The 11,361-nt window shown below is 42.0% G+C and overlaps 2 protein-coding genes across 4 annotated transcripts; both read left to right on the top strand.

Annotated features, from left to right (window-relative positions):
- The first annotated feature begins 864 nt into the window (after positions 1 to 864).
- Positions 865 to 6,594, top strand: spata5l1 (spermatogenesis associated 5-like 1). 3 transcript variants are annotated; one of them, XM_040128509.1, is made up of 11 exons: positions 865 to 1,093; positions 1,875 to 2,493; positions 2,602 to 2,787; positions 3,502 to 3,786; positions 3,861 to 4,046; positions 4,796 to 4,954; positions 5,136 to 5,345; positions 5,452 to 5,679; positions 5,793 to 5,927; positions 6,121 to 6,246; positions 6,372 to 6,594. In XM_040128509.1, the coding sequence occupies exons 2-11, from the start codon at positions 1,900 to 1,902 to the stop codon at positions 6,507 to 6,509; spliced, it is 2,247 nt and encodes a 748-aa protein (XP_039984443.1). In that variant the 5' UTR covers positions 865 to 1,093; positions 1,875 to 1,899; the 3' UTR covers positions 6,510 to 6,594. The 3 variants fall into 3 exon arrangements, with proteins under 3 accessions (XP_039984443.1, XP_039984435.1, XP_039984450.1); XM_040128501.1 differs by having other exon boundaries at positions 866 to 1,093; positions 1,856 to 2,493; XM_040128516.1 differs by having other exon boundaries at positions 866 to 1,093; positions 1,925 to 2,493.
- A 292-nt stretch (positions 6,595 to 6,886) lies between these two features.
- On the top strand, positions 6,887 to 9,579 carry c1h15orf48 (chromosome 1 C15orf48 homolog). Its single transcript, XM_040148158.1, has 4 exons — positions 6,887 to 7,085; positions 7,222 to 7,310; positions 7,494 to 7,554; positions 7,819 to 9,579. Exons 1-4 carry the CDS (start codon positions 7,047 to 7,049, stop codon positions 7,885 to 7,887), a joined length of 258 nt encoding a protein of 85 aa, XP_040004092.1. The 5' UTR covers positions 6,887 to 7,046; the 3' UTR covers positions 7,888 to 9,579.
- The last annotated feature ends 1,782 nt before the right edge of the window (positions 9,580 to 11,361 follow it).

Consider the following 11,361-nt stretch of genomic DNA (forward strand, 5'->3'; position numbering starts at 1 on the left):
ACCCTCACGAGGGGGTTTCAAATGCCAGAGGTATGGCTGTATCGCAGCTGCGTGCCGAGGACTTAGGTATATGCACATAATGCCGGGGTGAGCACGAGATTTCCGACTGTAAGGAAACGGTGACTAAACGTGGGGCCTCCTCAGCTATTTGTCCTCAGGAGACAGAAGGGCAAAAAATAATAGGGACCAAATGGAAGATGGTGGCGATATTTGGACTACTAATGTTTTACTGTATCCTCCAGTGGAACGCCCGTGAGTGAGGCAGCGAATGGGCAAGGGTTAAAGAGGTTTGGGGGTGCCTTCGAAGTAAAAGAGGAATTGAGCTAGACCAGATATAGTTGTGGAGATCTTAACGCTGGTTTCTGAACTGGTGAGAGGCCGGATCATCGATGGCAGCGGGACTGGGATGCGGACAGCGGAGGGAGGAGGCTCCACGACATCCAACCGCCAGTTTAACCCGGCAATAGAGTGAACACGTCTTGGAAAGATGAGATGAGATTGACAAGGCTAGGTTCGGGACATTGCAGACTAGCAAGTGGGTTGGTGCCAGAGGGGAGGCATAGAGACGACAGCTGTTGATACTGTGGAGTCCCGGGGTCTGTACAACATGTCATGATTGCATTGCCCGCTCTGTGCCGGGGAAAGGAGAGAGTTTTATACATGGAATTAGGCAAGCTGGGAAGAAAGTTTAAGGTTTTTTTTTTTTTCCCTTAGAATACTGCTGGACGACTCGATGTTCGAGAAAGAGAGGGCCTGGGAAAGCAGTCCACTTCCTCAAAAACACAGATCTACACTGTCGCAAGATATACGGTGGGTCTTAAGAGGAAAGAAAAAGTAGCAATGATGTTACTACACCAGTGGGAGGCAGCAAAGCACTAAACCGTACCTAGTCTGCCGGAGCGAAGAAGAAGAAGAAGAAGCAGGAGAAGAAAAAGAAGAAGAAGAATTTCTGTCTCTCGCCGGGCAATGTTTTGGTTGACTGTGTTGTTTTAACGCCACATGGGTTTTGTAAACATAAGTCGCCCTGTTGCTGTCGGCACCGCTAACATTCATAACATTTTAGCCGCCGACCACTAGTATCTCCCATTACTTGGTAAGAAACTGTCACTTTTTTTTTTGTATTAAAATGTATGTATCGCTGCTAGGAATGAAGTTGTAGCTAATAGCTAGGAGCATATAGCATAGCCGAAGCTGCAGCTGAAGTAACAGCTCCACTCCTGCCTGTTTGTTTGTTTGTTTGTTTGTTTGTTCATTTATTCATTTGCACTGTAAATCCTAAAAATTCACTGTTAATTGCTGGAATCCGTCGATTGATCAGTGAATACACTGAGCATGTTTTATTTATGTATATCATTTATAGACAAGCTGAGATAACCAGCTGAAAGTGCTGATGTTTCACACAGTATCTCGTCTATCTCTGTAGGCCATTTGAAGAAAAATGTTTAAAATAGTGAATTATGAGTATTTTCAGTGATTTACAGTCATACATAGAGTTATAATGAAAAAACACTAAAACCAGCTTGGATAAATACACTTTACATGTAAGTAGTTTAATTTCTTACTTTCACTGAAGATTTTTACATTTTTACAGGCACCTGTGTCATTTTTCATGTATTGCGGGTTACTTGCAGCTTTATATTTAGATAAATTGAGCGAGAAGTCCTCTTTTCAGTCGATATCAAAGTATTTGGACAGTTGCACAGTTTTTGTTCTTCAGGCTCTGTGTTTCAACACACTCAAAAGGACACCATACATTTGCAGTTAGGACAGTTTAAAAGATGGCAAAAATTAACCAAAATGAACCAGGGCACCAGATGGTTAGCGTACTATAAGAACTTGTGTTATCTGCTTGTAGTTCAGTATTTTACTTTCAGTGTGGTTGGTGGCTGCTGATGGTCAATGAAGTCTCTGAGGCTCCTTTCAGTGGATCCATCAGACCGGGGCTCTCAGAGATGCAGGCTGGGTCCAAGCTTGATGTCGGCACTGGGTCTGAGTCTGGGCTCCCCCCTGCTGGTGTTTGTCCCCGGAGGAAGCTGCCTGTGCACCGCCTGGCCCCGGCCTGACCTGGCAGAGGGCTTTCTGCAGCTGGACCTGAAATGTTCCTCTGCCAGTCTGATCTCTCACCCTCCCAAACACCTGCACCTGGACCCCGGCCAGCTCAAACCTGTACCCTGCCCCAAACTGAAAGGTGTTAAGATAACTGTGGTAGTCCAGAGTGCTGATTTTAAGAAACACACACCTCCTCGCCTTGTTCATGAGCTTGTGAAGGACATGCTGAAAGGTGTACACGTCCACGAGAACTATGTGATCAACCTGGAGGATTTTGATACAGAGATTAGATATGTTGTCATTGAAAGCATCAATCCGGATTCTGCCAGTGCTGGATTTATCACCTCTAAAACTGGTGTGGAGATAGCTGGCATCCAGACGGTCTGGCATTACAAGAGCCAGCTGCAGGACCAGCAAACGGTGTCACTCGGGGGTATGGAGGAGGTCAGCATGTGTTAACTGCAATGACATTATTGGTATTCATCTACAGAGTGTGTTCCAAAAATGTGACACCTACATTGTTTAGTCTTTTTTTAATTTACTGTATTTTAGGTTAGTGCCTCACTGAGAGAGATGCTTCAACTGCCCCTGCTCTATCCAGGCACCTTGAGCTCTCTGGGTGTGTTGTGTCCCAGAGGTGTGCTCCTGGTGGGGCCTCCAGGTGTGGGCAAAACCCTGCTGGTCCACAGAGTGGTGGGGGAGGTGGGAGCCAGCCTTGTGGTGGTCAGAGGGCCAGAGGTAAAAAAAAGAAAAAGAAAAAAATACTAATGACATCTGTTCATATACTCTGTGATCTCATTACATTGTTATGTTAAATATTTTCATATGATTATATTTTCACTTACAGTATGTGTAAGCCTATTTCGTAAAATCAATTTATATTATGATGTACATTGTCTTATATTGTCAACTTAATTGAGAAGCTTTTGAAAGATAAAGTAACTTGATTTTTTGGGGGCTAATCCAATAAACAGTGCAAACAATTGTGTATCAAAATCACAGATTTCTAAAGGCTAAAGGCTAAAATGCCTAATTCTGTATGTGAAAAGCTCTGACAGTTGACAAATAAACGTTCATGGTTCAGGGTTTATATATCATATCACCCAATCCCTAATTCAGGGGCAGAAGAGTACTAAAACATCATCTCCAAGCAGAAGTACTATACATGATTTGACACCAGTCATCACTGCTGTGTCTGATAATATGCCCTCATAGCAGCAAATCCTGACTTTCCCATAGCAACAGATTTTACAATTTCTGCTTGTCCTCCCACACATTTTTAAGTATTATTTTTTTTGAAGTGTACTGGGACACTTATTTTACACCAAAAATCAACTCACTTATTTACAGACCTTTTTATTGCTTATTTTGTAAGCACTTTTGAACAGCATTTTTTTTGTGTAATTACAGTCTATTATTATTATTAATAGTAATTGTTAATGATTTTTTGAGGTGGTGGGATCACGGCCGGGTGAGAGCGAGGAGACCTTGCGGGCTCTGTTTGAGCGGGCTCGATCTGCAGCCGAAGAGGGCCCATGTGTGCTGTTCTTAGATGAGCTGGACTCTCTGTGTCCGAGGAGGACCGGCTCGTCGGCCCCAGAGAACCGCCTGGTTGCTCAGCTTCTCACGCTGATGGACGGGACGAATCAGTCGGATCGCTTCCTCATCGTCGGAGCCACCAACCGGCCGGACAGCTTGGACCCAGCGCTGCGCAGGCCGGGAAGATTCGACAGAGAGGTAGGAAGGATCAAATACATGAATGAACACACAATAATAAATGTAAATCTCTGAATTTGACGTATTTTTTTCAGGTTATCATTGGAGCTCCCACCTTGCAGCAGAGAAAAGCCATCTTGTCTGTTCTGTGTGCGAGGATGCCTGTGTGTCCCACTGTGGACATGGCAGAGCTTGCACAGAGAACTACAGGCTATGTAGGAGCAGACCTTAGTGCCATGTGCAGGGAGGCTGCCATGCACGCTATACGGGAAAACTCAAAGGTAAATTCGGCAAACAAGCAACGTGTTATATGGGAACAAAACACTTCATATTTTATTATTTGTAGAGAAACATTTTAGTTCTCTTCAGACCTACATGTACCTTCTGTCAGGATATATCCAGATTGGATTGCAGCGCACACAGTATGTCTCGAACATGTTTCAAATGACTTCATATTTCTCTGCTTTACGGATATTTGATCTTATATGTGGGGATACTACAGCTGTATAACTGTTGCTGAACGGGAAAATTTCACATTCGTGCTCAGCTTCACAGCTAGAGGAAGAGTATTATGGTGCTTATCTGGCAGGCCAGCGTGTATGCGTATTAGAAACAACAAAAAAAACACCAAATCAGCTGTCTGAGAAGTGCGTTGTGCTGCATGTGTGCTATAAAGTTGACTAGGTGTTCCTTAGTGAATAGATGCACCTGCATTCACATTGCATTGTATGTATGGACATCTGTACCTGATACACCTTAAATGTGGTTTGCACATGCCAGATTCTAGTGTTTTTTCAGGGCATTTTATAAGCATTCTTACTAAAATTTGCCCTTGCAAACATACATTTTTGAATTGCTCAAGATTTATTATGTTTATTATTCGTTTTAAATATATAAACCAAAGACTCCCTGGAAAGCAGTATCGACGATGAGTGAATTACCCTGCTGAAGTAAAGTAAATTGAATTGAATTGAAATTGAAGTGTAAAAACTTAGTCCCTCCAGAGTGTTGAACACATAGATTTATGCAGGGTTCAGGAGAGCAGGCGGTGCGTATGAAGCACTTCCAGGAGGCCCTGAAGGTGGTGCGTCCCTCCTGCCTGCGGAGCAGCCTTGGCAGGACGGAGCTCTCTGCAGTGTCTTGGGAGCAGATAGGAGGCCTGGATGAGGTGAAACTCAAACTAAGACAGGTAAATGGGTGGCAGTGCTTGAATTATACAATGTAAAAAAAAAAAAAGTTGTCATCAGAACTTGTTTTCTGATAATGAGCTAAAGTGTTTCCTGCAAATTGAAGACAAATAGCTATTATTGGAATCAACTGGGACTTTATTTTCCCCATCCACCTGTCCATCTCTTGTGTCTGAACATCAGAGCATTGAGTGGCCGATGAGATACCCCGAGGCGTTTGTTCGTCTGGGTCTTAGTAGGCCACGTGGTGTGCTGCTCTATGGACCTCCAGGATGTGCAAAGACGACGCTTGTCAGGGCTGCAGCGACCTCCTCCCACTGTGCCTTCCTGTCTGTCAGTGGTGCTGACCTCTACTCTCCCTTTGTTGGAGACTCAGAGAAGGCTTTAGCACAGGTACTTTCTTTTCACAGCCTGTGATAAGACCCGTGAATGGCTGCTGTGTTTGTGTCCTCCTGTCTGCTCCATCCAAAATCACACGCACCCTTCTGTCCACATGTAGCTGTTTCGACAGGCCCGGGCCTGTGCTCCCTGTATCCTCTTCCTTGATGAGATTGACTCTCTGATTGGCGCACGGTCAAACAGTCAGTCCCCCAACAGTGTACAAACACGCCTCCTGTCTGTGCTCCTGAACGAGATGGATGGGGTTGGCCTGAAGACGCTGGAGAGGAGAGGGACGGAGAAGATCCTCCAGGCAGAGGGAGTGGAGGAGAATCAAGCACAGGAACAGGTCCGATATTGTGCAGATGTGTTCAAGTCTCTCACTCCCTCTTCCATTCCTTAAAACACAACATCTGATCAGTATGAAATTGTTTAGTGAACATGTTTTGACATGTCTGATAGTTGGACTGCCAGGAAGTATGCAACAAAGATGTGATGGTTGTAGCTGCCACAAACAGACCTGACTGCTTAGACAGTGCCCTCCTCAGACCTGGGAGACTGGACCACATCATCTATGTCTCACCACCTGACGAGCAGGTAAATTACATCTCCCATGTGAATAAAAATACAAAATGTTATGGCATAAAAGCAGCTGTGCAACAATGTTTTCAGAGGTGAATTAAAAGATGATATGACTTCATCATTCTGTGCCTTTTCATATCATTGTGTCTTTTAAAGAGCACAGAAAAAGCTTGGCTAATCTTGTATATGTGTAATGTCATGTGTCTAGGCTCGACTTGCCATCCTGAATGTGTGCACAAAGTCGATGCCTCTGGGTGCTGATGTGTGTCTGGAGGAGATAGCGACAAAGACCAAGCTGTATTCTGGAGCTGACCTGGAAAATCTGTGTAAAGAGGTAATGCGAAGCGCACCCGAAAGCCATTTTTTCTTACACCTGGCTCTAAAATACAAATGCAACCCTGTTCCTGAATAGGCAAACAGATAAATTAGGAATACTTGAAAAAAGTTTTTGTTTTCCAGGCTGCTCTGTTGGCGCTACAAGAGGAGAACATGGAGGCTTCTGCCATCAAGCACACTTACTTCCTGCAATCCCTCAGAAAAATGAGCCCCTCTCTCACTGCCCAGCAGATCCACACATTTCAAACACCACTCAGATGACAAACCACATATGACCATGTCGTCTGCATTGATAAATTGTATTATTACAAAAAAATTTGTTTGAAATAAAATTAGTAAAACTTGACTATTGGTTTCTTGTATTTTGTAATTTTTTTTGTTACTGACAAGCACCTTAAATGACTGTTTGAGATCTCAAAATCAAACCATCAACCAACCACTGACTTTCTGTTTTTAAATGTGGCCATAAGAGGGCGTTGCACACTCAGAAAATGTATTGATCACCAGCAAAGTGGAACTGTTGAAGTATTGGACTCTACTGGTGTATTTCATTGCAGGAAGTTCTGTCTGTCTACGTGCCTTCCACCTCGTACTACCCCCCCCCATCCTGACTACATCAGCGGGACTCTCAGGATGCTGAGCTAAGAGACGTCAAGGATTTCTTTGCAACAACAGGTGAGACGTGCCGCACAGCTGCCTCTATGACTTGTTGACTTTATTCCACTGAATGGACTCTCAGCCTCATTGTTAAGTGGAATTAAAATACATTTCTCCTCAGGTACTTGAGAAATTTGAAAAATGGTCGGATTTTTCCAATTATTGAGAAAGAGAAAGGAGGTGAGTTGTCTATATTTTTATTATGTTAGATGATTTTGTATTGCGGATATTGGTTTTATAGCCCATGAAGAATATTATATCCATTTTAATATTATGATAGACATTTAAATACATTTTTTTTCAATGTGTGTTCCAGCTGATCCCTTTGATAGGGTTCATGGCTTTTGCTGCAACAGGAGCCACCTCTGCTGCGATCTACTTTCTGCTTACTAAACCTGATGTTATGTGAGTGTTATTGTACTTTTTTCCCCCTCATTTTGATAAAATTATATTCCACTGTATATATTATATAATATAAAGTGTTTTAAATTGCACTTAAACCTCCTTCGTGTTTCAGTACTTTAATCAGCCTCTGGCAGCTAAGAAATGCTTAATAATGATATAACATTTTGATTTCCTGTTTTTTAGTTTGAATAAAACCAGAAACCCAGAACCATGGGAGAGAGTAGACCCATCAAAACCCCAAAAGGTAATCTCTAACATAACATTTTTTTATATTTGATGGTTGTTAATAAGCCTTAAATACAAGCAGAATCTTCCGGAGTGCAGCTGCAACCTGCTGAGTCACTGAGGAAGAAATGTTATCAAATTAGCACCAGCCTTATATTGTGATCTGAGTAACGATGTGTATATTAGCGCAGCTACTCATGTTACCTGTCTCTTAAGGTTGGTGTCACTCTTGCAAATGGGTCAGGTGAAGCCTAATTTTTTATTTTTGGCATTTACGCTGCAGTTCATCACCATCAATCAGCAGTGGAAACCAGTGGAGGAGCTGGAGCTGGTGAAGAGCCTCACCAAGTAAAAAAAGGAGGGCATCTGCTAGAAAGACCACCTGCCTGCGCCCCGCCCCCCACCCATCAGTCTAACAGAATCCTTTCTGCACAAACTGGGACACTCTTACACTCAGTGTGCGGAAATGCTTCTGCTCCACTGGTGGGGTTTCACCCTGCTAAACCCAACAACGCCCATCCGCAACAGTGGAAAACTTTGGTAACAGACCCCCAAAGTGAAAAAAGACTATCTTACTCTGGGTTTCTGTGATTAAAACTAAAGAGCTATATTTATATTGAAGAAGCTGTGTTTTAATGTGACAGGGCAGTTGGTGGTCATAGAAACCCAGATGCTCTCACAGTAGATGTGAATATACAATAGTGTTTGACTGTGAAGACACGAAATGTAAACTGAGTAAATAATGTACTGTACAGTGTCAATAAATTATTGTGAACACGCAACTTTCTCCATCAGAGTGTTGCAAATGTTCTCAAAGGTATAAACATATTTATGGAGGAATCTTCATAATCAGGCCTTTACACCGATATTCTTAGTCTGTTGTGTGTTATAAAGCAAATAGTAATATCTTCTCCCAAACTCATCTACCTCTTGACTATAAATGATAATATGTTGAATTTGGTTGGAAGAGGTGCTGCATCCCCTGTTTTAATGTAAATACATCACAAAGCATAACAAAAAGATAAGGCTGGTGATATTCTGTGTTTTTCAAATTGTTAACAAATCCCGTAAAAGACCAAAACCAGCCATTAATTGATCCAACTAACAAGTATTGTCTGTGTAGCCAAAGCTTGATATGGCTTATTGCTCTGTGTTTACCTACGTTGGCCCTTCTCACAGCAGGCATTTTGTGTACTTTGTTTTATTTTTTATTTTAAGACTTAAGACACTTATGTCTTAAGTAAGAAATGGGCTTGTGGCTGAGTGCCACACACAGGCTGGGGAAGTGGGAATGTAATTAGAGATTGACTAACACATTGTAGATTTTGGTCTTTTTGTTGGATTTGTTGACAATAAAAGAGATTAATGCCGGCCTATTTTTTGAAGTCATATTTATTTCTAGTCAGTCGATAATTACCTAGACTTTTTTTCAAAGCAGACAGTTTGAATTTTGCAGAGAGAGTGTGGGTGTAGGTGTAATTACTAAGAGTAACAATAGTTTCTCTCCATTGAGGTGTCCCAGTAAACCATGCTCGGTTGCACCATACACAAAACTAGTCCTCCTTGAAAAGCACACCTAAATGTTAAACAACCATTATTAATGTTATCAGATCTGGCTGTGATTTTCCTGCTATGACAACACACAATGCCTGTAGTGAAAAGGATCTACTGCTTTAAGAGTGGCTTAAATCCTCCTAATATCTTAGTATGTAATTTTACAAAACATCTCACTTCAAGATCCCACATGATCTCCATCAGCAGACGGAGTTTGCAGAGTTGTCATGTGATTGCAAAAGTGTATATGTGTGTAAGTTTCTGAGCATTAGTCATTCGAGCAAATTTGAACATCTACAATTCCATGAAAAATGAGCAAACTCCATCCGCTGATGAAGATCGTATGCCGTGATCGAAAGCTAAACGGACTAGGGCTCCGAGTAACGATGATTTTATTACTGATGAACCTGTTTAGCATTTTTTTCACTCCATCAAATGTCAAAAAATTGTGCTAAATGTCCATAAGATTCTGAAAGTCAAAGGTAATGTCTTTAAATTGTGTGTTTTGTCCAACCGGAAGCCCAAAACACAAAAATGTTCTGTTTTTAATGATGTAAAAAAGAGACAGCAGAGAATCCTTAGATTGGAGAGGCTGAAAAAGGAGAATACTTGGCTAATTTTCCGTGAAAAATGATTTAAAGGACAAATTAATTATCAAAATAGTTGCTGATTAATTTTCTCTTGATCGACTTACCGATTAATCGAATAATGGTTGAAGCTCTAAAATTGACCTTGAGGTTGATTGATTAATCAATTGATTTAATTTATTTTAAAAATAAAAATACAGAATAACTGCACAGCAGAAGCTACAGTCATCAAGGGGCAAAACACAATAAAGCCTGAAAGGCTAATTGACATCGTGGTCCTCCAACAATTTGTGAGATTATTCAAGAGTGAACTTTGAAACTGCTTTTTCATTCTTGAATCTCCCATCTCATATTTAATCTCCTATCTACTCATTTTGTTTGAAAGACACAGTCAGTATTTGAGTGAATGTTGTTTGCAGACAAGAAGATGATGAGGCGTTGCCAGCTAGGACAGCTGTAAAGTAATTACTGCTAAGCAATGGGCAAATGCACCCATCTGCTAGGTTTATGGCTGCGTGGGTATTCAACACTCCCATTACGTTTCACAATAAGAGACAAACCTCTTAATGTCCATCTCATTTCTCAGAGGAGAGAAAGAACTTCAGAAAAACACGCCTATACTTTCAGACACACACTGCGCCGTGAATCTGGATGGATCCCTCATAAATTGTTACACATTAAACAAGAGGTGTGAAGGGGAGAAAGAGAGCAGGAGAGACACGGGTTTTGTTTCCTGGTCTGTCTGAGCTGCCCTTTTATCAGGAAAACATTTTTCTCTTTGGTTTCACTGACATGCATGATAGATGGTACATGCATATTAGCAAGGGTGTTTCACATTCAAAACATTTCCTTCCTCTTTGCAGCTTGTCAGTTTATACTTTCTTCTCTCATCTTGAACGCTATGTAGATGCTATCCAGTCAAATTTCAGAGCTTTAGAGAACCTTAACGAGAGGCTCATTGGACAAGCACTGGCGTGTACTATGGCTCGTGTTACGTAGTCAAATACTCTGTGACGGTGGGGGTGTGCTACAGTCAGATCTTACTTTCACCTGCTAAACTGCAGTATGTACAACTGGCAGGTTATTTAGAGAAACAATGACGAGGAAGGATGTGTGTTTGTGCGCGCGCAGGTGCGTGCGTGTGTGTGTGTGTGTGTGTGTGTGTTGTGCTGGAATTTGTGTACGTGACTGGTTCACAGACAGCATGACACCACAGACAATGTGACTAGTGAGTGAAGCAGGTACTGCTCTCACAGAGCATGGGAAGGGAGAGCGATGGAATTCCCCGTGTGTTATCAGTGGTACACTTAAGTGTTTTTACCATGAAAAAACCGTCAGAAAGTGAACGCTTTTGACTTCTGTGAGTTGTATTCCTTCAAGTAAAAAAACATATACATATTTTTACCTCCGCTGAGGAGCTTATGTAATCACCCGTGTGTGTTTGTTTGTTTGTTTGTCTGGTTTTTTGTTTGTCAGCAGGATAACACAAAGTACTGAGCTGATTTGCACCGAACTTGGTGGAGGGATGTGGCCGGGGCCAGGAAAGAACCCATTAAATTTTGGGGCAGATCCAGATCAGTTACTATGAATTTCCAATTTTTCCTCTGACGTCTGGTGTATGCTGTTTGACCCTGGCCTCGGCGGAGAATAATTTTCCTGGTTTCTTTAATGTCGTCTAATGTAAC

Source organism: Xiphias gladius, chromosome 1 (genome assembly GCF_016859285.1).
Source record: "Xiphias gladius isolate SHS-SW01 ecotype Sanya breed wild chromosome 1, ASM1685928v1, whole genome shotgun sequence".
NCBI lineage: Eukaryota > Metazoa > Chordata > Actinopteri > Istiophoriformes > Xiphiidae > Xiphias > Xiphias gladius.

What these genes read in the sequence shown, in the direction of transcription:
- spata5l1 (XM_040128509.1), top strand. Translation starts at nt 1,900, where the DNA reads ATGAAGTCTCTGAGGCTCCTTTCAGTGGATCCATCAGACCGGGGCTCT. An exon ending in AGAATCAAGCACAGGAACAG is followed by an intron (nt 5,680 to 5,792) that starts GTCCGATATTGT and finishes CATGTCTGATAG; the next exon opens with TTGGACTGCCAGGAAGTATG. An exon ending in TGGAAAATCTGTGTAAAGAG is followed by an intron (nt 6,247 to 6,371) that starts GTAATGCGAAGC and finishes TTTGTTTTCCAG; the next exon opens with GCTGCTCTGTTGGCGCTACA.
- c1h15orf48 (XM_040148158.1), top strand. Translation starts at nt 7,047, where the DNA reads ATGGTCGGATTTTTCCAATTATTGAGAAAGAGAAAGGAG. An exon ending in TATTGAGAAAGAGAAAGGAG is followed by an intron (nt 7,086 to 7,221) that starts GTGAGTTGTCTA and finishes TGTGTGTTCCAG; the next exon opens with CTGATCCCTTTGATAGGGTT. An exon ending in ACCCATCAAAACCCCAAAAG is followed by an intron (nt 7,555 to 7,818) that starts GTAATCTCTAAC and finishes TTTACGCTGCAG; the next exon opens with TTCATCACCATCAATCAGCA.